Genomic DNA, 25,936 nt, shown 5'->3' on the forward strand with positions numbered 1-25,936 from the left:
TGAATTTTCACAATTTATTTTAGTTTAGAAGAAAGTTCAAATATGTCCAGCCTTGAATTAATTTTCAGGTTGAATTCTTCATAGATCAAAGTTCTGACCTGTGTTTCCTGTACTGTTAAGTGACAGGCAAGTGGGCCAGAGCCTTGGATTGGTCTAGCTTGAACTTTTTCCGTATTTTTCCATACCTAGATCAGGATTCTTGTGTTGCTCAGACATGTGCACCGTGCTTTAAAGAAAGAAGAGTTCTCCATCTAAGCTTGAAAAATCAACAGAATACAAAGCAGCACATTGATGAGATCTGAGTCCTGGGTAAATTAGAAATTCAGAATAAACATGGGGGAAGCCCACGTGACATTTTATTCAAAAGGTTCAGAGGAGAAAATAGAAAGACAGGCCTCCTGATTAAGATGCTAATGTAATAAACACAGGCTTGTGGCAAATACAAAACACCTCCAAAGAGTGACAAGAAGCATAAAATGAGCAAGTGTTTCTCACAGAAGATAATCCAAGTTTTGAAACTCATTATACAACAAAAGCAATAAACAGAACTAAAAACAAGTCTTTGTTTATGATAATAAGCACTTCCAATAGAACTAAGGTTCTTATGATTATGATTGAGAAAATCTTCAAACATGCAAAATTGCATCAAATAAGTTATGTCAGATAATTATTTTTGGTTCAATATTTATTTTAATTTGTAATTAATTTGTTCATCTATTTACTGATAAAATGAAAATAAGAAAGAAAAGACAATGGCCCTTGTTCTCAAGAAAATCCATGTTGTGACACTAAAAATAAAACCTTCAAAACAAGCATCTTCTGGCACATGAGTTGTAGTCCTCATGCACATTGGACGTTCTGAAATAGGGTGATCCATGCTGGAATGTTGGAGGTCTCAGATGAAGGCTTAGCTGAATGAAGGGCAGGATCACTGTAGATTGGGATAGAAAGTGAAGGTATGTTAGGCAGGCAGACTGTTGCAAGCAAGGCTCATAATGTGAAGACCTGTTCAGAAGAGGATGAAGGTGTGTAGACCATTGAAGAATATATTGGAAGCTGGGAGGTGGTGACACACGCCTTTAATCCCAGCACTCGAGGAAACAGGCAGGCAGATCTCTGTGAGTTCAAGGCCAGCTTGGTCTACAAAGACAGCCAGGACTGCTACACAGAGAAACTCTGCCTCGAGAAAAGAAAAAATTGGAAATTATGGCGAGAAGGTGAAGGATTTGTTTTTGAAGCTGGTATTTTTAACCTACTTAATCTCCAGGCTGAGCTTTTTGTTGTCCACCCAGGTATGCAGTAAATAGTGAACTTTGAGTTCATGATTTTGGGGCAGTAAGTTTGTGTGAGTATAGGTGTACATGCCATGGCACACATGTGGAGGTAAGAGAATAGTCTTGTGTCTTGGTTTCCACCTTATTTGAGATAAGAATCTCATATTTGTGGCTGCACATATAAGGTTAGCTGACCCAAGAACTTCTGGAGATTTTCCCATCTCACTGTAAGAGTGCTGGGGTTAAAGACACGTGCTACTATGTGCCAGGATTTATCTGGGTCTGAGGATCCAAACTCAGGTCCTCTGGCTTGCATGTCAGGTGCTTAACCCACAGAGACCATTCCCTATTCCCAGTTAAGTGCTTCCAAGGGTGCCTACTGAAATCTCTAAATTAAAGATGTGCTTCTATTCTCCCACTCTGAGATATTAAAAATTTCCTTCCCTTGCTACCCAGATGAGAATGTATACACAAAACAAAGGATATTGGGATATTCTTAGTTGTAATGTATGTTGCACGTATGTGGGGGTGTCTGTGGGAGGACCAGCCTGGACCTTTCAAAGGGTTCTTGGGTGGAGGAGAGAGGAATGAGAAAATATCAGAAAGATAGACCTAGACAATGAGGAGAAAGACGGGGACACAGGATAGCTTTGGGAGGGCCTTGGGTCAATACTCAGTCCCCTTCATTTATTCAAAATGGCTTTTTATAACAATGACAAGGGGAGAGGCAAAAGACCTCCCCCTTGCAAGATCAAAGCACATTGTACAGCCAAGTGTAGACCCTTCCAAATACCTGGTAACCATGCCCATGATCAATTCATCCCATTTTTGCAGCCCTGCTGGATAAAGGAAGCTCAGATTCTGACCTTGAGGAAGGCCTTAATCAAGAGCCTCTATGAGTCCCCACACACATGGGAACCAAAGCTGAAGCAAAGGAGGTTCCTATTAGTAAAGGAAGCCAGTGAGCTTTTATTTTCCTTGGGTGTTAGAGATGAAACCCAGACTTAACTACATTCCTATCCCCCAGAGAAGGTTTTTGAACACCCAGATAGTATGTATAAAGAGGGGAACTTTGGCTAGTGGTTTGCTGGCCTCAGTGGAAAAGACAGAAAGCGAAGGGGTAGAAAGACTTGGGTGCAATTGTCTAGAAGCTGAGGCAGAATGAAGAGGACTTGCTATCTTAACACATGATGGCAGAAAAGGTAGAAATCAACGGAAGCAAAGATGACCGGGCATGCATTAAGCATCATGGTATTGTTTCTATTTTACTAAAAATGAAATCTAGATATTAAATACAAATCCAATTTCCAAGGACTTTAAGTAGAAACACTGGGGCTGATGTACAGGTTGTCAAGCAAGCATCTGAAAAGTGGCACTTGCCTTTGTGGACAATGGGCACACATAGTACTGGAAATTATTTACGGAGTATGAAAACTGATAAAGACTTCAAGGGATATGACTGAGAGTTTGAAGGAGAGGAAAAAAGGCTTGACCAGGGAGCCTTTGTTGCTATTTCCAGACTATAATTGAATGGGATCAGCTACTGAAAAGAAAGGCAAAGGAGGCTGGGCGGTGGTGGCGCACGCCTTTAATCCCAGCACTCGGGAAGCAGAGCCAGGCGGATCTCTGTGAGTTCGAGGCCAGCCTGGGCTACCAAGTGAGTTCCAGGAAAAGGCGCAAAGCTACACAGAGAAACCCTGTCTCGAAAAACCAAAAAAAAAAAAGGCAAAGGATAGAAAGTTCTGAGACCTGGGAAATGTGGCATTAAAAGAACAAAAGGTTGTTGGAGACAGGCAGATAGAAGACCTGTTAAAGCAGGGAGACTTCTGATATGAGGAGAGATGAGGGTGCAGGGGCTGGAAGTAGCATCAGTTGAGAGACTTTTGAGACGAGGTACACCAGATCTTTATGTCTTGATCAGAAAAGAGCCAGTTGGAAGGGTAAAGATTAAAATCCAAGGAAAACAGGTTTAAAATGTAATGAAAACAGCAATTAAAATCTGTTACCAACATAAAAGTTATATGAACTATAATCTATAAGCCCTTCTTTTTTTTTGTTTTTGCTTTTGCTTTTGTTTTTGTTTTCGAGACATGGTTTCTTTGTGTAACAGCTCTGGCTGTCTTGGAACTTCCTCTGTAGAACAGGCTGGCCTTGACCTCACAGAGATCCGCCTGCCTCTGCCTTCTGCGTGCTAGGATTAAAGGTGTGCACCACCACCACCCCGCTTATAAACCCTTCTTAAATCCTTCAGTTTCCAACTCTCCTACTTTCTGCTGCTAAATTTTTTGAAAATCTTTGCCAGCTTTTGCCTTTAAGCCTCTCTCCTCTCCCCACCCTCTTTTTGTACATACAAAACAATGTCCAAGTGGATCAAAGACCTCAACATAAATCCGGTTACACTGAACTTGATAGAAGAGAAAGTGGGAAGTACTCTTGAATGCATTGGCACAGGAGATCACTTCCTAAATATAACACCAGTAGCACAGACACTGAGAACAACAATTAGTAAATGGGACCTCTTGAAACTGAGAAGCTTTTGTAGGGCAAAAGACACGATCAATAAGACAAAAAGACAGCATACAGAATGGGAAAAGACCTTCACCAACCCCACATCTGACAGAAGACTGATCTCCAAAGTATATAAAAAACTCAAGAAACTAGACATCAAAATACTGAGCAATCCAATTAAAAAATGGGCTAAAGAGCTAAACAGAGAATTCTCAAAAGAAGAATCTCAAATGGCTAAAAGACATTTAAAGAAATGCTTAGCATCCTTAGCATCCTTAGAAATGCAAATCAAAACGACTCCGAGATAACACCTTACACCAGTCAGAATGGCTAAGATCAAAAACACTAATGACAGTCTGTGTTGGAGAGGATGAGGAGCAAAGGGAACACTCCTCCACTGTTGGTGGGAGTGCAAACTTGTACAACCATTGTGGAAATCAGTATGGTGGTTTCTCAGAAAATTGGGAATTGATCTATCTCAAGACCCAGCCATACCACTCTTGGGCATATACCCAAGGAATGCTCAATCATCCCACAAAGATACATGCTCAACTATGTTCAGAATGTGGAAACAACCTAGATGCCCGTCAACTGAAGAATGGATTAAGAAAATGTGGTACATATACAATGGAGTACTACTCAGCAGAGAAAAACAATGATATCATGAAATTTGCAGGCAAATGGATGGAACTAGAAAATATCATCCTGAGTGAAGTTACCCAGACTCAGAAAGACATGGTATGCACTCACTCATAAGTGGATACTAGATATAAAGCAAAGAACAATCAGACTGCAACCCACAGAACCAGGGGGGCTATGTAGCAGGGGGACCCTAGGATGACTGTGGCTTATAAAAAGTTTTGGTTTTACTCAATCACTGGGCAAGCCTCAGTGAAACATTTCACTATTAGGATAAGAATTTGTACTGTATCAAGCTAATAATAGGAAAAAAAATAAAAAAGAAAAAAAAAAACAACCGAAAAAGAAGTTATTTTACTGAGAAATCTTTTGGTAATTTATTCTGAAAAGTGCATTGCTATGAGTAGTGCGGCTGCAGACTCTGTAAAGTGTGAATGTAACTTTGTGTGGTAACATTTGCAGATGCAATTATTGACAATTACTTCAAAGTTATCCTGGTCTGTACATAGTGAGTTCCAGGACAGCAAGGGCTACACAGATTCTCCCAAAACAAAGTTACTTGACTTGAGAATGAGCCCCAAGTGCAGTTAGAAAAGAGGCAGAGAGACGTGTTACTTCAGATGTGTTAGTCACATGATGATAGAAGCTTCAGGAAGAAGTGGCAGAGAGAGAGGAGAGAGAATGCTATGTGCTTGTCTTTGATCAGCCAGGAATGGTGCTTGCAGCCTAATGGCACGTCTAGTCTTTAGAAGATGGAAAGAAACGGAAGTTCCTCTTGTGTCTCCAGAAAACCAGCCCTGTTGACACTTTGATAGTTTTAAAAACACATTTTGGATTTCTGGCCTCAAATAAAAGAATCTGTGATGCTTTAAGTTACCAATTAGCTGGTGATCCAGCACAAACTTATGTGCTTTTGATTGTGTCTGCAAAGAACACCGTCAAGTAAACACTCATCCATATGTACAAGGTTAAGATGTGAACCCTTTGTTATGTACAGTTCAGCTCACACTAATTTTAAAAGTTAAAATTTGTATTATTTATTTCTTCTTCTCTTCTGCTCCTCCTTCTTTTTTTCAGGATCTATGTAGCCCTTGCTGTCCTGAAACTCACTAGGTACAGACCAGGATAGCTTTGAACTTACAGAGATCCACTTGCCTCTGCCTCCCAAGAACTGGGATTAAAGGCATAAACCATTACACTCAGCACATTAATCTTTTTTTAAAGTAAATCGAACCTGTAAGTGGTTTTTAAATTTGAATTCTAATGCTGGGCAGTGGTGGTCTTTATTCCCAGCACCTGGGAGGCAGAGGCATGTGGATCTCTGTGGGTTCAAGGCCAGCCTGCTCCAAAGAGCCAGTTCTAGAACTGTTACACAGAGAACCCGGTCTCGAAAACAAAAACAAAAACAACAAAATAGAATTCTGGAATTGCTATTGTGGAGATGTGATAGCTAGCCCTAACCTGATAGCACTGTGTTATTGCCTGCCCAGGAAGAAACCACTTTATCCCATTTATTAGTGACACTTTCCCCAGAGTGGTTGGACTTGTGTCATGATTTATACATGATTCCCCTGTGATGGCTAAGAAACTTAACACAGTAGCAGACGCCCCTCAAGGGCTGTTGACCTTTTCCCTGAAATGCCTGTGAGATCCTAGTAGCCTGGAGATGTTACTGCTATGAGATAATTAACTGTTTGCTCTCGATTTTGTAAATCCACTTGTCGCTGTGGGACTGGGATCAGCCAGTCTCTGAAAGAGAAACAACCGAGAGGAATAAAGCAGTTTTCTCACCAGCTGTGGATTCCATAAAACATAGATAATTGTAATGTCCACCTTTATAAATCCTTCCTTTAGCCCCCTTTGGCCCTGCCTGCTTTTTGGTTCTAAGGCTGTCATCCGTCTGCTAGCAGTAAGAATATATCCATTTAATCCAAATTTGAATTGAGTCTAAGTCTTTGGTCTTTCCCAGTGGATTTGAACACCACAACACTATTACTTCACTCCAGTAACAAAAGTCCTCCTGGATTTAGGATTTTAGAAAGCTTAGAAAGAACTAGCAAAAGACATGTCAATACTTTGGAAAGGTTGGGAAAGGCCCAGAGCACATTCCAGAATATAGAACATGAAGCACATTTTTAAATTAAGTTTGCAAACAGTGAAACTAAACGTATTTTAACATATACATCCTATGTAGATGTGTGTGATTAATACATGAATATACCCTAAGGGAAAAACAGCAGAGTGAAGAGGGGAGGAATATCACGAGCAGAATGACCTTTATTTACATATTTTTTTATCTAAATTCTTTTGTATGTATTAATACACAATAAATTGATTATGCTTTAATATGAACTTGTGCCTACATAACACAACATTTAAGAGAAATGATATAGATGGCGGAAAACTTTGAGAAATGAACGTCCTCTGTCAAGTGCAGAAATCAAGTTGCTGAGAAAAAGGAATATACAGTTTCATTAAGCCTATTTTCCCAGGTGTTAGCAAAGTCGATGGAAGACAGTGTACTGGGGAAACTCACACTAATAATCAAGTGAGCAAAGGAATCTGTTTCTATGAAGCACGAACACCAACATATCAGGAGGCTTGAGGCGTGAACCAATGCCATTCTCAGAACCAGAGGTCTCACACTGGTCCATGCATCCCCAGTAAAACCTTGCTTAGACTCGCAGACCGGGCAAAGAACTTTGCCCTCTTCCAAAATGGCCGAAGCACCCACAGCCTCCGCAGAGCGCATGGTCGGAAGTTACGCAACCCATAAGGCCGCGCGGCCTTAACCGTGGGGAGAGTTTCCGCCATTTTTGAAAACTGGGAAGGTCCTTGCCGGAGTAGTGGCGGCCGTTGCGATGGCAGCGTTTGCTGTGGATCCCCAGGCGTCCACGCTGGGTAAGTGAAGCGCAGCCTCCCCAGGGGCACAGCCAGCCCGCTGTGGACCGAGAGGCGGCCGTCGCACGCCACGGAGGGAGAGGGAAGCGCTGTGCTCGGTGACATCGGGGTACCCGGGAGCCCTGCGCTGCCCGGCCCCAGTGTGGGCACCTGCCCCGCACCCGGAAAGCATGCACGTGGGTGGGCGGTGACCCCCGGGGCGCCGTGTTAACCGGCTGCAGCCGAGCCACCTAGGTTTCTGTGTCCTTCCCTAAAGGAGTTTGTATATGAAAGCATGACCTAGACCCAACCTGGCTCCCCCCCTCCGCCCCCGCCCTTTGCTTGGGAATGTGGCTCTATTGGAGGACTATTTAGTCTGAAGATTCATTCCCATTGTTTGTCGGGGAAACTTTCCGAACGTGCCGTCTTTGGAAAAGAAAATCTAGCCAATTAATTAACGCCGATTTTTGTGAGTAATGACAACGGCCATATGTTACAATCCAAAACAAAACCAGCCAGTCTACAGTTGAATAAACTTACCAGAATATTAGTTTCTAACTTTCTGAGCTTCGAAAAGAGAGCAAGCATGGCATATTTTGTGCAGAATTAACTTTGTAGATTCAAATGGCTTGTAATGCTTGCCGTGTTTTGGGAAAAAGTTTCTTTTGAGACAAGGTTTCTCTGTGTTGTTTTGGTACCTGTCCTGGATCCTGCTCTGTAGACCAGGCTGGCCTCAAACTCACAGAGATCGTCCTGGCTCTGCCTCCCAAGTGCGGGGATTAAAGGCGTGAGCCACCACCGCCCGGCAGAAAAAGTTTCTTTTAAGAATAGCTAACTTGGCCGGGCGGTGGTGGCGAACGCCTTTTAATCCCAGCACTCGGAGGCAGAGGCAGGCGGATCTCTGTGAGGCCAGCCTGGTCTACAGAGAGAGTTACATACAGAAAAACCTTGTCTTGAAAAACAAATAACAACAAAGAGTAGCTAACTTGAATTGGATTTCTTTCAGCGTGTCATTAAAGCTAAACCTATAATGTTAATAATGTAGATACAGTGTTGCCTTAAACTTGTGCCCTGGTGTTGATCTAGGTTTTTTCATATTAATTTAGAGATCGGAAAACTTCATTATTAGGTCCAGGTTTTTCTGTTCAATGACATTTTGGAGTGCATGTTTGTTGGGTTAATAAATACTGTGATTAAGCACATCCTTGTATATTGCCTAGCCAAGACTGACATTCCCCAATATTAATTGTGCAGGTTCACATGTTGCACATTTTCGAGATATCTCCTGGTATGACGTTTTCCCAGCCCCTACTTATCACATACTGCTTGCTGAGTAAGACAGTGCAGTACTTAATTAGGGCCAGAGATTGAGAAGTGACACTTAAGACATTCAGGATGCAGTCACAAAGCTTTTAAATCTAGCCATCAAGGGATGGTTAGTGACAGTCTGGCTTCCCACTTTATCACTATGTATTCAGGGAACTGAACTTTTCTTGACCTAATTAGATTTTTCTTTATATAATGTGCAAGTGTATGTGTGTGTGTGTCTGTGCCCTGGAGACTGAGTTTAGGCTTAGTGGCAAGGCCTTTTACCCACATCACCAGCCCTTGACCTAATTCTTTCACTTGTCATAATTTCCCTTCCCCTTTATAGATGGTAGAATGAAGGTAGTTTGTGTTATTTCCAAAACCCTTTTATTTTGTTACTGTAGTTTTCTAAATATCTCTTCAGAATATGCCTTTTTTGACTGTTGAGTTTAATGTTCTTTTGAAATATGTGGTAGCACCATGTAATTAGTACTTCACAAAAGAATTACAATAAAGCTATTTTTCTTTACATCTTATTTTGATACTTATTTTACCCTTATGAATTACTTTGGTTTTTTTCCCTCTTTTTAAACTTATGTTATATCTAGGTCTGCAATAATGAAAAAAAAAAAGAGGGGGGAATAAGTAATTGAAAGCTTTTGAACAGCAGAAAACAAGGATTTAGGTTATTTAGAAGTTAAGCAATAGTTAGTAAGAACCACATAACTATTAATATCAAACGCCAGGCTTCTTCAATACAATAAATCATACAAAGGTTTACTACCTAAGCAAGAAAATGAAGTGTTCAGAAATGCAAATTCTACATCACCACTTCACTAAGGTTTTGGTATTATAAGATATTGGTAGGCCAGGCGGTGGTGGCACACGCCTTTAATCCCAGCACTCGGGAGGCAGAGCTAGGCTGATCTCTGTGAGTTCAAGGCCACCCTGGGCTACAGAGTGAGTTCCAGGAAAGGCTCCAAAGCTATACAGAGACACTCTGTCTCAAAAAAAAAAAAAAAAAAAAAAAAAAAAAGATATTGGTAGACTAATTAGTATTAAGTACTTATTGAATATTAACTATCAGGTCAAGTGTTATACTTGTTATTATTCTAATAAAAGCTGTGAATGGATTCTACCCTTACAATCATTTTGCTAAGAGAACCTGAACTCACATCTCTATGTAGCCTGTGCTTTTCCTACAGCTTAATTTTACTCTGAAATTGAGTTATAGTTTTCTTATTTTCATAATGGGAATAACCATAGCTGCCATTTGAAGAAGGTTAAGTTTTTAAAATATGTATTTGTTTTCATTTTATGTGCATGAGTGTTTTGCTTGCAATTGTGTCTATGTACCACATGTGTGCCTGGTGTCTGAAGAAGCCACAGAGGGCATCGAATTTTATGGAGCTGGAGTTTTGTGAACCACCATGTGGGTGTTGGGAATCAAACCTGGGTCCTCTGGAAGAGCAGCCAGTGCTTTTAACCACTGTGGCTGCTCTTCAACCCTAGAAGATTGATTTTGAGTTAATGATTATGAAATGTTCTCTCGTTAGATTGGTTTTATGTTAGGGAAACTTTTGTTGATTGTAGTTCTCCAAATGATTTTCCTAATGATAAATAATTTGAAAATAAATTTTACAATTCTTTTCAATGTATTTCTGAGTTAAAAGGCAGGTTATAACTTTATTAATGTCGTACTGTATGCATGGTTACATTTTAATACTGAAATAATTCACTGTTTTATGTATAGGGAAGAAGAAACAAAACCCATTGCTTCTGATTTGTCAAGATTTGTATAAATTTGGTGTATTCTCCTTGGTTTTGGTTGCACAGTAGAAACTGTAGAAAAAAATTATTTTGCTTGTATTAGAGATTTCTTTTAAAATAATAAGCTAAGGTTTTCAAATGATGCTTTAAATCAGTGGAGTAATGTAACCAGGAACATCTGCCAAAGATTAACATTGTGGGTGTAGCATGGGCAAAGCCCTGAGCTGGATCTCTAGTATCGTAAAAATGAAGGAAAGATTAGTATTGTGAATACAAGATTGCTTTACATTTTTGAAAGAATCTTTAGTAGCTTTTAAAATAAATTCAACTCTAGTTCAAAATATTTAAGATTTTTTTGTTAAATTATTCAACTTTTATCATAAATTGCTATATCTATTTGTTAGATATTATAACAGAAATGACTTTCTTTCTTTCTTTTTTTTTTTTTTTGATTAATTTAGGATCTGAACCAATGATGCTGGGTTCACCAACATCACCAAAGACAGGAGTTAATGCCCAGTTCTTACCTGGATTTTTAATGGGGGATTTACCAGCTCCAGTGACTCCACAACCTCGATCAATTAGTGGCCCTTCAGTAGGAGTAATGGAAATGAGATCACCTTTGCTTGCAGGTGGGTTAATGTTTATCAGTGTGCATAGTAGAATTTGAGATAAGGGATGGTTCAACATTCTTCCTCACCAGCACATTATTATTTTTTAAATACTTTTATTATAATGTTATACCTTAGCCCAGCCTGATGGTGAGCCCTTATAATCTCCACACCCAGGAGGCTGATGAAGGAGGATTGTGAGTTCAAGGCTAGTGTGGGCCACATAGGGTATTTCAGGCAAGCTGGGGCCTAAAAAGCATAAATATAGCCAGGCATGGTGGTGAAAGCCTATAATCCAGCACTTAGGAAATAGAAGCAGTAGGATTAGTTCGAGAACATCCTCTCCCACATAGTGATTTGGAGGTCAGCTTGAACCACAGACCACACGTCTAAAAACAATAAATTATAAACTAGTTAGCAACTACCATAAACCCCCACAAGAAATGAAGCTATATTTTTTTCCCCAGTGTCTTGACTAAGTAGTGAACTAGGCTGAATGCTAATCATTTTATATTTACCTCATTAAAATAATCAGTGTGAGCTGGATGGTGGTACACATCTTTAATCCCAGCACTTGGGAGGCAGAGGCAGGCTAACCTGATCTACAAAGCTAGTTCCACGACAGTCAAGGCTACAAACATGCATACTAAAAAAAAAAAAAAAAAAAAAAAAAAGTTTGAAAAAATAGGTAGTAATAGTTCCATTTTTCAAAAAATAATATTTCAGAAGAGAACTCTGAAGATAATGATAATTTGACAATGCTTGTTTTTTATTGTTCTTTAGTGACAATCTCTTTCCATAGTCTGGGCTCTGAGTAGCCAGACTACTGTTGAAGCTGTTGTATTTGTTTAAATAAAGGCCTGGCTGCTTCATTGGTTAGCATTGTTTATGCCACAAAAGTTGGCCCTTTCCTATGTTATTATTATTTTTTAAAATTTATTTGTTTATTATGTATACAGTAATCTGTCTGCATGTATATCTGCAGGCCGGAAGAGGGTGCCAGATCACATTACAGATGGTTGTGAGCTACCATGTGGTTGCTGGGATAGAACTCAGGACCTCTGGAAGAGCAGTCAGTGTTCTTAACCGCTGAGCCATCTCTTCAGCCCCTCCTATGTTATTATTAAAAATGTTTCTACTGTAAGAATTATGAGTAGGGTCAAATTCCATACTGAGGTGATTTTAATTTTTCAGATATATGTAGTTTTGTTTTTGTTTTTCGAGACAAAGTTTCTCCATGAAATGTCCTGGCTATCCTGGAACTAGCTCTGTAGACCAGGCTGGCCTTGAAATCACAGAGGTCCGCCAGCCTCTGCCTCCTGAGTGCTGGGATTAAATGTGTGCACACCACCGCCCAGCATATAATGGGGTTGTTTAATACATACTTTCAAGGAAGAAATGAAATTATATTTTATTTGTTTGGAAACAGGGTCTTAATATGTTGTCAGTGTTGGCCTTGATCTTGTAATCCAGGTGACCGGCCCAACCCAGCCTCCTGGTAGTTAGGACCAAGGGCATATATCACCATGTGTAGCTCTGGGATTGATCACATTGTGTGTTGAAATGTTAAGCATAGAGTAGAGGAAGCAACATTACATGTGTTTTTTAAAACTTAAAATTTCCAATAGCAATTTATTCTGAAACCCTTTCCAAGTGCAGTCTGCAGCTCACCAACAGTGTGATATCACTTGGGAGCTTGTTAGAGGTGTAGTCACTGGTTCTATCTGGATCTTTTGAATCAGTCTGACATCAAACAAGAGCCCCAGGTGACGGTTATACATAATAAAAGTTGAATAGCGCTAGGAAACAGAGTTTGTTATTTCAAAACCACAAATTAAACATACCTTAGAAGAAAGATGAATGCTTAGTTTGCTTTTTCACCTGACTTTTTTGTACATCATAGGGGGATCACCACCACAGCCAGTTGTACCTGCTCATAAAGATAAAAGTGGAGCTCCACCTGTTAGAAGTATATATGATGATATTTCCAGTCCAGGACTTGGATCAACACCTTTGACTTCAAGAAGACAGGTGATACATGAATTCTCATGCTCCATCATTAGTCATTTTGTGTTATTGTGTGCTTACACAGTGAGGTCAGTAATTAGAAAGTTTTCCCTGATATTTGTTCTGGAGTAAGCATGAGCATAGAATAAGCAAGTACATGTATGCACATGTTTATCATGAAATGTACTTAAAATGTTACAGAATTCTAAGGGAGCATGGTGGCATACACCTATAGGCCCTGCACTTGGGAGGCTGAGTCAAGACAGGAGGATTGTTGGCCTGTCCTATATAGCAAAATCCTGTTAGCAAAAAAGAGAAGGTAGCAGACTCTAGACTGTTTTCTCACTTTAGTAATCTGTGGTTTTTATAGATATCTCTTTTTTTTTCTTCCTTCTTTTTTTAAAAGTTTTTCAAGACAGGGTTTCTCAGTGTAGCTTTGGAGCCTGTCCTGGAACTTTAGCCCAGGCTGGCCTTGAACTCCCAGAGATCTGCTTGCCCCTGCCTCCTAAGTGCTGGGATTAAAGGTGTGCACCACCACCACCCAGCCTGCATTTTTTTTTTTTTTTTTTGGTTTTTCAAGATAGGGTTTCTCTATGTAGCTATGGTGCCTTTCCTGGATCTCGCTCTGTAGACCAGGCTGGCCTTGAACTCACAAAGATCCACCTGGCTCTGCCTCCCAAGTACTGGGATTAAAGGTGTGCACCACCACCACCACCACCCAGCCTGCATATGTAAGATTTTTAATGGACAGTGATCTTCTAGGTTTACCAAATCTAGAACTCCTGAATGGAGACCATTCTGAAGGTTTAGTAAACCTGATGTGCAGCTTGGTATGAGAACTACTGGCTTCTTCTGGATTCATGACCATTCTCATTTTTCTTCTGATACATGAGAAGAACTAGCATTAGTTACTGCCTTAGTTGAAATGTTTACAGAGTTGTAGATCATCGTATACAGAGATGTTTTTGATTTTGAAGTCAGTATGAATTTTAATAGATGAGACCAAGTTAGTTATCCCAGGGTACCGTGCTCAGCTCTGGTTTGCGTCAGATGGTTGGATAGTGGGTGGGTTTCTTGTTTTTTCTGTTTATAGGAGGATTTAAAAACATTTATTTTTGAGTATATGTGTATCTATGTGGATATATGCCACTGTGTTGGTGCCCTGAGAGGCCAAAAGAGGGCCCTGGATCTCTTCCAAGCTGTTGTTAGAAGCCTCTGCAAGCTGCCTGACATGGGCGATGGGAAATGAACTCAGGTCTTCTGGTGAACTCAGGTCTGAGCCATCTCCCAACCCCTATAAAAGGATTTTTAACTCCTTTAAAATATTCTCTTATTTAAGGATGCTTAATACTTTTTTCCTCTTTGTAATATTATACTGAGAGTGTCATTTGAATGTGTTCTGTTTTATAGTTTGTGTCTGTTTAAAATTGCGTTGTTTTTCTGTTTTTCTGTGTGATTTTGATGATTTGAAGAAATCACCATTATATCCATTAGTTTGAGTATTGTACATTGGGAAATAAAACCAAATAGCTACAATATTACCATTAATTCCTGTAAGATTTTTTCTTATCCAATGTAACTTCTTTTAAATTATGTTTTAATTAATTTACTTACTTTGTGTGTGTATGTATGTTGTGGGCAAATGAGTGTCAAGATATCCTGTAGGGACCACAGGATAGCCTGTAGGAGTAGGTTTTCTCTTCCCAGTGTGTGGATTCGGGCCGTGAGCTCAGGGGTTAGGCTTGGCAGCAAGAACACTTTACACCGAGCTGTCACCAGCCCCATGTTTCTTGTTTTATAATGTATACTAAAGGACCCAAAGGAAATTTGATCTTTGCATATTTTGGGTTAATACTGGTCAAGACAGAAGACAAAGTAAGTACCTTTTGGTGAGCTGATTAGAGACAACTCTAGTTAGTACATTATAGTACTTCAGTTATCCATTGAAGAAGGCTTTGTAGTAATGACTGTGTTTGTGCATGGCTAGAACTTTGTGCTTTTAACCCGTAGTTCTCTTGTTTTCATGTAGACGAACATTTCAGTGATGCAGAGTCCTCTTGTTGGAGTTACAACTCCTGTGACTGGTGAGTCCTCTTACTCAAACTCTGTTCTCTGCTATGATGATTGCCAGCAGTCTTCCTCTAGATTTGGAGACTTCCTGAATGTCAGTAACTTCCTTAAGGAAGGCAGTGTTTTGTATAGATTGCTTTCTGAATTTATAGATAGGATAGTCTACCAAAAGTATTAAGAATTTAAGAATGCATACTTAATAGACTTCAAGTATTTCCTGAGTTATTAAAAACTGTATAAAATAGAGTTGTTCCAACTGGAAAGAATACTCAGATCAAACAATACAGGTGTTTTGAGGGGTATTGATACAAAGCTGTAATCTAACAGCCACTGAGTAATCCCTAGTTTTTCTTTAGCAACATTTTAATTACTATAGGTATAATCCTTAGGACATAATACTTTATACATGTTTATTATTCCCATTGCGTGTGTATTCAGCTGCTCAGTAACAAGCTATGTGAAACAACACAGTAGATAATCCTCAAGTAGACAGCGTTGGTTGCAGGATTCATGTTTATAAACAATAAACAAATTATAAACGTTCTTTAGAAGCTAATACATCTTGTGTAGAGGAAAGGGTATAGGTGGGGTGGGGACTTAAAGTTTTGTTTTGTTTTGTTTTTTGGGGAGACGGGGGCCTTGCTTAGTAACTCAGGCTAGTCTCCTCCAGCCCTCCTGTCTTAGGCTCTTGGGTGTTAGGATTACAGCCGTGCTAGCTCATCTGGCTGGGCTTGGAGTTTTATAGAGTAATATGTTAGTTTTCTATTGCTATGTTATTACTTACCATAAACTGAATAATGACTTGAGCTGTATGTGTACTGTGGTGCAGTTATCAAGGGCAAGGTCGTGCCATAGATCTTAGTGGACTAAATGAAGGTACTGGAGGGGCTCTTTTTTTTTTTTTTTTTTTTTTTTTTTTTTTTTAATTTAAATGTTTAATGTTGTCAGCCATAGTGGTGCACACCTTTAATCCCAGCACTCTGGAGGCAGAGGCAGACAGATCTCTGAGTTCAAGGCCAGCCTGGTCTACAGTGGGAGTTCCAGGACAGCCAGGGCTACACAACAAAACCTTGTCTCTTTTTTTTTTGTTTGTTTTGGAAGGGCTCTTAATTTATATAGGTTTGAGGTAGAGTTGGAACAGAGAGACAGAACCTTTGGAGACTTCTAGAGTAATCCAAGAGCAAGATGGTTGTGGTCTAGATACATGAGGAAGAACATAGTAACAAAAGAAAATGGAATGTAAGAAGCAAGAATAATGATACTTACTATCAGCTGACTGCTGGGATACCCTGCTACTTCTGCTTTGAGTTTAAGGAATTTGTATATAAAGTCTGAATAAGGCACAAGTAAAAAGGAATAGTTTTTCGAAAGATCTAGGAGATATACTGACTTAGGCTTGGCTAAGTAAGATACAGAAAAGGGAATTGATGAGAACCTTGAAAAAACATAGACTTCACTTATAGCTATTTTCTTAGTTCCTGTATTTAGTGTTAAATGCTCCTTTCTTGCTTACCTCCTAAACTTGAGGTTTCTGAAATTGCAACTCTCGTGAAGTGATGTGATGTCTTGCGCTGTACTGGCGTGAGTTTTACTGTGTGCTTGCTTATGCTTCCTTATCGTATCATCTTGTGATGCTTTGAATGAGAGTGAACCCTAACAGCTCTCATGTTGAATACTGGTCCCTGTTAGAATTGTATAGGAAGGATTAGGAGCTGTGGCCTTGTCATAGGGGTAGGCGAGGTTTCAAAATACTGTTTCCATGTTGTAAGCTGAGAGTGTTCCTTTCCTGGCAGTTTGTTGTTTCAGAAGGTGAACAACTGTCATCCTAGGATTTGCCTTTTTTCTAGTTGTGTATCTGCCATTCTGCCATTTTCTTTCTTTTTTCTTTTTTTTTCCCCCGAGACAGGGTTTCTCTGTGTAGTTTTGGTGCCTGTCCTGGATCTCACTCTGTAGACCAGGCTGGCCTTGAACTCACAGAGATCTGCTTGCCTCCTGGCCTTTGTTTTCATTTTCTTCTTGGTGAAGCACATATTTGAGTAGCTTTATCATAAAGCTTGCAGAATAAGTAAGACACAAACTTAGGGTAGAAATGCTTCTTTGTAATCTTTATATTTGAGATTGGAATTTCCGAGACAGAGTCCCTTTGTCTTTTACCTTCCAGTGTTCTATGGAAGTTACCCACCATGGCGACTCATGGCTGTTGGGAGAAAACCTTTATGATCTCTACATGGTTTGTGTTCTCAGTTTCACAGTGTGCATTGCTGTGGGATTTTCTTCTGTTTTCTTTGGGAGTTGATGGATCCTTTAGTTAAGGTGCTTCCTTTGTTCTGAGGAACTTGCCATCTGGATCTTAGATGCTTGCTTTCTTTTGGGGAATTCCTTTGGTTTGCATTTGGATCCCTTGGAGATTTGTGATTCTTTTTTTCTTGTCTCCATTACCATCCACATTTGTATACCGCCTTTTCAGATTTCCTCAGTGAGTCTTTCTTCTCTGTGACATCTTAATTTCCATAGTCTTTTTTGTTTTTTGAATGAATTTAGAAATATAACATCCCGTTCTTTCTTTAAAGATGTCTTAGTGGCTGAGGTTAATAGTACTCTTTTTAATTCTGTTCTGTTTCTTTCTCTTTTTTGTACTTATTTTCTCTCTTTTGTCATTGTTGGTAAAAGCATGTTTATTGAACATGATATGAAAAAGCTAGCTATATGGAATCTTTTGCATAGGTAGGGGTCCACATTGGTTGGGATTGGGGGCAAGGTTAATAGAAGCTCTCTTGTTTCTTACTGGGCTGCACTGTAAGAGAATTGGATAATATGCTGAATATTGGGAAGGGCTAATTAGAGGCTAATTTCAGCATATGTAGTCTCCTCCCTTTTAATTTTTTTCTCAAAGAAAATCTTAACGGCATCAAAGTTACCTGGCTGGTGTTCTGAGTATAGACACATTTCCTTTTTCACTATACAGATTTTCACTGTACCCTCTCATTATTATCTTCTATGAGTGGGCTCATTGATTTTGGAGGTTTTTAGCTTCCTTTTCTTTGGTTTTTGAGACAGGGTTTCTCTGTGTAACATTCCTGGCTGTCCTGGAACTAGCTCTGTGGACATAGGTTGACCTCAAATTCATAGAGATCTGCCTGCCTCTGCCTCCTGAGTGCTGGGATTAAAGGTATGTGCCACTACTGCCAGGGCTTAGCTTCCTTTTCTTCAGAGACAAAATCTTTGGTCTCATAAAGTTGGGAGCCCAGGTATTTTGGAAAGAGGGAACTTCATTTGAGAAAATGCCTCCATCAGATTGGCCTGTAGGCAAGTCTGTGGGTTATTTTCTTGATTAATGATTGACATGGGAGGGTCCAATTCATAGTGGACGACTCCTGAGCAGTCCTGAGTTCTATAAGAAAGCAGCTGAACAAGCCATGGGGAGCAACGCAGGAAGTAGCACTCCTCCGGGGTCTTCTAAGCAGTGGCAGTGACAGTTTTCTGTCTAGCTAGGATGAGAAGGGCCCTAGCACCACATTCTGTTGTTGTTTGTTTATTGGCTCTTTTGAGGGGCCCGCCACCCAGCTCCCAAATAAATTCGCACACAGAGGCTTATTATTACTTATGAATGCCATGAATGCCCTGCCTTAGCTTGGCTTAGTTTCTAGCCAGCTTTTCTTAAATTAACCCACTTATCTTTTGCCTCTGGGCTTTTCCTGCAGGGCTTTTCCAGTTCTCTTGCTTCTGTAAATCGTACTCTTACTCCATGGCTTGCTGTATAGCTGGGTGGCTGGTCCCTGATGGCCTCCTCTTTCTCTGGCTCCTCCTTTCTCTCTCGTCCTAGCTCTCTCCTCCCAGATTTCTTTCTCCGTATATTCTCTCTGCCTTCCAGCCCCACCTATCCTTTCTCCTGCCTTGCTATTGGCTGTTCAGCTTTTTATTAGACCATCAGGTGTTTTAGACAGGCACAGTAACATAACTTCACAGAGCTAAACAAATGCAATATAAACAAAAGTAACACACTTTAAAATAATATTCTACTACATTTCCCTGTAGATGTAACCAACCGTCTTATTAAATAAGAAACACAGAACCAATGCAAAGAAGAAAGCCAAGAGGTCAGAGCTAAGAGCAAAAACCTTAACCTTCCTCCTGCGTTGGTCCTACCTCTCCGAAAAAGAGCTACTTCCTGTGTTAAAGTCTTTATAGACTTTCTGTTCTGCCTTCTCATTGGTTGTAAACCCAGCCACATGACCGCCTCGTCACTGCCTGTCTGTATAGACCTCCAGGTCTTCTATGGTTGGTATTGAGATTAAAGGCGTGTGTATCCAATGCTGGCTGTAGCTCTGCCTACCAAATGCTGGGATTACAAGCGTGCGCTAACACCGCCCGGCTTTCCTATGGCTTGCTAATAGCTCTGACCCCCAGGCAACTTTATTTATTAACATACAAATAACATTTTATTTTATTTTATTTATTTATTTTTTTTAAGATTTATTTATTTATTTATTATGTATACAATGTTCTGCCTGCACACATCCCTGCAGGCCAGAAGAGGGCACCAGATCTCATTACAGATGGTTGTAAGCCACCATGTGGTTGCTGGGAATTGAACTCAGAACCTTTGGAAGAGCAGCCAGTGCTCTTAACCTCTGAGCCATCTTTCCAGCCCACAAATAACATTTTAATACAAGTAAAATATCACCATATTTCCCCTTTTTTGTCTAAATAAAAAATAAAGGTTTTAACTTTAACATAGTATAACTACATACAACAAAAAGTTACCAAGTAAGAATTAATTTTCAATATTCAGTCCATTTGTAGTTAGAATATTCAAAGAAAATAATGCATTATCTATCCTATCTTAGTGAATCCAAAGTTTTATACCTAACTTACTTCCTATCATAATTAAGAAAAACCACAACTATAACTGCCTAGTCTTCAACTTCATCAAAGACCCAGAAGGATGTAATATTACCTAACAGTGGAGACATTTGACTGCCTGGACAGTCACCCAATGTTCCTCTGTGACATTGGGGCATCCATCTTCAGCCTACAGTTCCAGAATATCTGTAAACTTTTCTATGAAGCAGGAATTTTGGACTATCATGCCTTGTTTTGTTAAAGTTCATCAGTCGCTTTCCTCAGTGTCCTGCAGAATATCTGGTAGACTCGTCTGTGAAGCAGGAATTTTGAAGGACTGTCTAGCCCTGTTTTGGCAAAGTTCAGCCATCTGTTTCTTGTGTGTCCTGCACAGGACTGTCAACAGTCAAGGCAAGAGAAGTTTCTTTGCCCTGGGGCTAACTTTGCCACAATGAAAGCAAACTCCATAAGGAGTTTCTTCAATGCCCATCATCTCTGAATGCCAGGAGCAGATGTGTCTCATTGTCAGAAAAACCCTAAGTTAACAAAACATTTTAAATGCCATGTTCTGTAAGTCTTTGAAAGGTTTGAAGACATCTATCTATCTAAAATATATCTCTGTATGATCTGGAAAACATAACTAACATAGCTACGTTATTATTATGATTGTACATGATTATTATAAATGACTACTAATCTATGTTTCTTGGTTATCTGATATAGTTTATAATAACAGCTTTCAAAAACTAGAATTTTATCTTACATTTTTAAATGAACTTCATAGGTACAATACCTTAAACAAGAGTAGAAACATATGTGTGTGTGTATGTGTGTGTGTGTGTGTGTGTGTGTGTGTGTGTGTGTAATATGTGGTAACAAAAACAACGTTAAATTTGCATCAATATACAAAAACCTTTTAAAGAAGAAATATAGAGTGTAACAAAAATAACTTTAAATTTATATCAATATACTATAGTCCTCTAAATGATAACAAACATCCATAACCCACTAAATAACCAACAACCATCCACATCTCCCAACTCCTGGGAATGTGGGCATAGTTTTCTCCATACTTCTTCCTACTATCTGTGGACGAAGTATCTTTAGGGTCCCAAGGAGAAAATTTTGAAATAATGACCAAGTCCTGGGAAGACCAACAGTAACCTTTGCTGATACCTGTCAAGATTCAGGAGGTCTTGCCTGATCAAACCTGATCCATATTAACCCTGGAGGAATCTATAGCCTCTCATCTCCTGTGGGAACAAAACTACAAAGCATTTTTGACTGCCACTTGACAAATGTTTTTTTGACTTTTTAAAAGTTAAGACATTCCTAAAGTATATAGGTTGATTTATTTCAACAGTCCCCTTTTCAATTCCAGGTCTCTTTGCAGCTGTCCTTTGCTTTTCAACAATCACAAAATTCGCAATCAACACAATAACATACAGGATCCAGACTATCTGTGTATTTTCCATCTTACATGGCTTTTCTCTTTAAAGACTTTATAAACTATTCATTTTTTTTTCTATGACTATACCCTTTTTCTTTTCTTAAGCCTACGCACACTGGTTAAACACACTGTAACCTGCTTAGGGGTTTTTACTGTCTGGATCTCTTTTACTGCATATCTCTAGTCTTTTTTGACCGCATGAGCAAACTTTTAAACTGCTAAGATACATCTGGATTCTCTGTGTGGCTCTCTTGGCTGGCTCCACTTGCCTCTCAGGTTGGGAAAGCAAAGGGTGAAACGCTTGGCGGGTTGGTTGGAGGTTTGTCTGACCAAGAGCTGCATTCAACCTTCCTAGAGCTGTAGGATGCCAATGCTTATACTGTGGCAAGTGTTGTTACTTATTTTGTTCCTACTTAATGTACTGCTGCTCAAGGTCTCAGTGACCGGCAGAAACTGTCCGACCAAACCCTTAAGGGAACTGTACCCCTTGTGATTGTTGTTCAGCTTTCTCAGGCTTTATGGAAATATGGCCCTCATTTGAACACCAAATTTTTGTTGTTTGTTTTTTACTCTTTTGAGGGACCCACCACCCAGCTCCCAATAAATCACACATGGAGGCTTATTATTACTTATGTATGCCCAGTCTTAGCTTGGCTTACTTTCTAGCCAGCTTCCCTTTAATTTATCCTATCTACCTTTTGCCTCTGGGCTTTTCCCTTTCTCTTTCTTCTGTAAATCTTACTCTTACTCCATGGCTGGCTATGTAGCTGGGTGGCTGGCCCCTGGAGTCCTCCTCCTTCTCTGGCTCCTAGATCTTCCCTGCCTCCCTGATTTCTCCTTCTATATATTCTTTCTGCCTGCCAGCCATGCCTGTCCTTTCTCCCGCCTTGCTATTGGTCATTCAATTAGACCATCGGGTGTTTCAGACAGGCACAGTTACACAGCTGCACAGAGTTAAAAAATGCAACGTAAACAAAAGTAACACATTACAACAATACTCTGCTACAGCATTCCTTGTCATCTAAGCCTCACACGGTAGTTCTCCTTGGTTTTAACAAGGAGCCTTTTGCAGCTGAGCCATCTCTCCAGCGTCTGACATGCTTTATTTTAAATGTCTCATTTTAGAAGTAAATTTTACCTACTAAATTCATCTGTGATGAGGAAGAAAAGACTTAACGGTTTTAGTTTCTTCTGTGGCTGTGACAGAATACCCTGGTAAAAGCAAGTGAAGGGAGAAAAGTTTTATTTAATTCACAGTTCAGCTTATAGTCCCTCTTGTGGGGAAGTCAGGGCAGCAGGTCCCTGAAGCAGCTGTCCATCCACACTAAAGAGACTTCCCAGAAGGACTGTTAGTAGGTGTCGGAGGGGCTCCAGGGAATCGAGGTGTTCTGTTCACTTTGCTTCATTAGGCACTTTGTCTGCTGTCCAAGGCACATCTCGATACAGTGAGTGTGTCAGATCATACACTGTAAGGAAAGTACCTACCAGTTTATCCTACTTCAGACACAGGCTGTGCATTAGAGGATAGTCAGGGCTGTCATCTTCAGATGAATTGGATATAAATTTGGGGATTACCAAAGTAAGCCTAAGTTTTGATAATTTATGTGAAAGGCTCTCAGAAACCTCTGCAAGTGCTATTATGATCTGTCTGGAATGACCAAGACTCACCTTGGTAGTATATGCCATCACGTCAATCTGAGGCGCCTACCATGACAGTTGTATTGTTGGGGAAATCTCCAGGGTGTAGGCATTTCTTCCTAGGAACCAAACAGGTCCTACTATACAGTGAGCTGAAGCAAAATTCTTTCTTACACATCCTTGCTACTTTTTTCATCGTGAGAAGGTGTCATGCCAAAGAACTCCTTTCCCAATGTTCATTTATCGTGTCCTTTTGAAATTTCCCATAGTTCTTTTGTTTTCATTTCTTTTGAAATAATTGGATCTGTTCTTTAATTGAAGGGTAACAAGGGCTTTTGCCTGCTCTTTAATCTGATTTTATGAAGGATGTTTGGATAGTGATTTACCCAGGGAGATAAATTACAGTCCGATCTGATGTGTTTTGATAGGCACACTTTATTTTCATCTTACAAAGCATAGAGTATAGGTACCCGAAGTTTTATTTAAAGGAAGTGAAATCAGTGGAGCAATTAAATATTAACTTGGTAGGGAGCAATTCTACTAAACTTATGTAAATACTTTTTCAATTAATATAAGTAATTACATTTTTTAGATTAGTTGACAAGGCAAGAATTAGATTGCTTATTCATTTGAGACTTAATTTTGGTTTGTCTTTTTAAAGGTCATAATGGTTGTCTCAACTTGAGCTTTAATTTAATTTCTTGCTTGAAGGTTATTGCATGATACAGCATAACTAAACTGTATCTTAATGGTTTATACAAGGCATAAAAATTGAATTGGCTTTAGGTTTTATATTAATGTACCTTTTATTGTCTTTGGCTTATTAAAGGCATATCTTTATAGAAGAATTAATTAGATTTTAAAGGGATGGTTGATTAGGTTTATTTATTTATGTTTGAGACAGAGTATCATTGTATAGCCCTGGCTGGCCTGTAATTTGCTATTTAGACCAGACTGGCCTTGAACTCACAGAGATCCTCTTTTGCCTCCTAAGTGCTGGGATTAAAGATGTGCCACTATACATGGCAAGATTTATTTTTAATTATGTGTGTGTGTGTTTGTCTGTCTGCATGCCTGTGTGAATGTACATGTAACAACAGTGCCTATAGAGTCCTGAAGAGGCTATTGGATCCCCTGAAGTTGGAATTACAGTCAGTTGTGAGCTGTCTGACATGGGTGCTGGGAATTAAACTTAAGTCATCTGCAAGAGCATTATGTGCTCTTAACTGCTGAGACAATTCCCAAGTCCCTGGAATGTTCCATTTTAAATGTCTCAATTTAAAAATACATTTTACCTATTAAATCCATCTGTGATGACAAGGAAAAGAATAATTGTCCAGTGTGTTATAAGATGTTTTAGTTTCTCTTCCTGTTGCATTGATTTAAAAATACCCTAACAGAAGCAACGTAAGGGAGAAAGGGTTTATTTGGCTCACAGTTCCAGGCTGTAGCTTATTATTGTGGAGAAGTCAAGACAACAGGGACTTGAAGCATTTGGTCACATTATATCCACATAAAGAACTGTAAGTTAATAATGCATGCATATTTGTGCCCAGCCTAATTTCTCTGTTTTCACAATCCTTCATCCCAGCCAAGAGATGGTCCCACCCACAGAAGACAAGTCTTCCCACTTAAGTTATACAGTCAACAACATCCATTACAAGCATGCTTACAGGCTAGGCTGGTATAGCCAGTTCCTCATTGAGACTCTGCCTGATTCTACTTGGAGTAGACAATCAAAACTAAAGATGACAGCATATATGTAGTTAGCACTCTTAGTCTATTTATTTGTATTGTCTTTCCCCTCTTTTATTTTGTCCATGTATGTATGTACTCCTGCCATGGCATACATGTTGATTGAGGTCAGAGGACATATTGTAGAAGTTGACAAGTCTTTCACCACAAGGATCTCAGGGATAGAACTCTCTCTAGTCATCTGTCTTGGTTGAAAGTTTCTTTACCTCCTGCTGAGTCACCAAGCTGGCCCTTTTGAAGGGATTTTTAATAAGCTTAGTAGATCTAGTGTGATCTAACCTTTTTCCTGAAGGCTACATTAATAGGTTGGATTAGATGGCTTCCTAGGCCCAAGTTATGTAACATATTTAAGAGAATTGAGATGTTTGAAATTTTAGGTGACCATATTTTTTTTTGGTTAGAAATTCATTTACATTAGTGTTTTTATTTGATAACTTTAATTTGCTTTTTTGTTTTTAGACTTTTTAAAAAAAGATTGATTGATTGAATGACTGTATGAGTGCTCTGTCTGCATGTCTGCCTTTATGCCAGAAGAGGGCACCAGATCTCATTACAGATGGTTGTGAGCCACCATGTGGGTGCTGGGAATTGAGCTCAGGACCTCTGGAAGAGCAGTCAGTACTCTTAACCTCTGAGCCATCTCTCCAGCCCCTTATTAGAATCACTCTTGCTCATAATTTTTCGTTGATTTTTTTTCAGCTTCATCTGAGGTATAAGCAAAAGCCCCTTTTATCAGGGCTTCCTTATGAGCCTGCTGGTCTCAGTCTTCCTTGCTCAGTGTGGAAGTAGTGGATTTCTTGCTTGTACTCAACACCAGCCCCAGCCTTCTCCGGCCCTGCACTGGCCATTGTTTCCACCTGGTTACCACACTTGACATTGATGTGCTTTGCATTGTTTTCATGCTGCCCTCCCGTGTTCACAGCCCCTCTCTTGACTAATTGTTAGTTGCTATTGTCTAGGATAGTATGGGTTCTAACATTATGTATCTGTTTGTCTTTGTTCTAGAATGTAGGCTCCATTAGGGATGCTTGTGCTTGGTTTCATATTTTTAAGACTTGTGTTGCTATGCCGGAAACATCAAGAATGTTGTTCCATATATATGAAGAGATTTCCTGAATTAAATAAATCACTTCTGTTGTAAAAATTAAAGAAAATTAGTGTCTACTTCTCAGAAATAATGTAGT

General features: G+C 39.6%; 1 protein-coding gene across 4 annotated transcripts in view; it reads left to right on the top strand.

Moving 5' to 3' along the window:
- Nup35 (nucleoporin 35) overlaps positions 1-25,936 on the top strand; it is a 34,061-nt gene that overhangs the window by 572 nt on the left and 7,553 nt on the right. For 2 of the 4 annotated variants that reach the window (XR_009378819.1, XM_059260794.1), the window contains exons 1-4: positions 7,214-7,322; positions 10,841-11,011; positions 12,894-13,021; positions 15,027-15,081. Coding sequence is in view for 3 of the 4 variants with exons in the window: in XM_059260794.1 (XP_059116777.1) it covers positions 7,283-7,322; positions 10,841-11,011; positions 12,894-13,021; positions 15,027-15,081 (394 nt within the window). In the remaining variant the exon portion in view is untranslated. Of the gene's footprint in view, positions 1-189; positions 310-7,213; positions 7,323-10,840; positions 11,012-12,893; positions 13,022-15,026; positions 15,082-25,936 lie in introns of those variants that run through there. The other 2 variants (XM_059260795.1, XM_059260796.1) reach the window with 2 other exon arrangements.

The sequence above is a fragment of the Peromyscus eremicus genome, chromosome 4 (genome assembly GCF_949786415.1).
Source record: "Peromyscus eremicus chromosome 4, PerEre_H2_v1, whole genome shotgun sequence".
NCBI lineage: Eukaryota > Metazoa > Chordata > Mammalia > Rodentia > Cricetidae > Peromyscus > Peromyscus eremicus.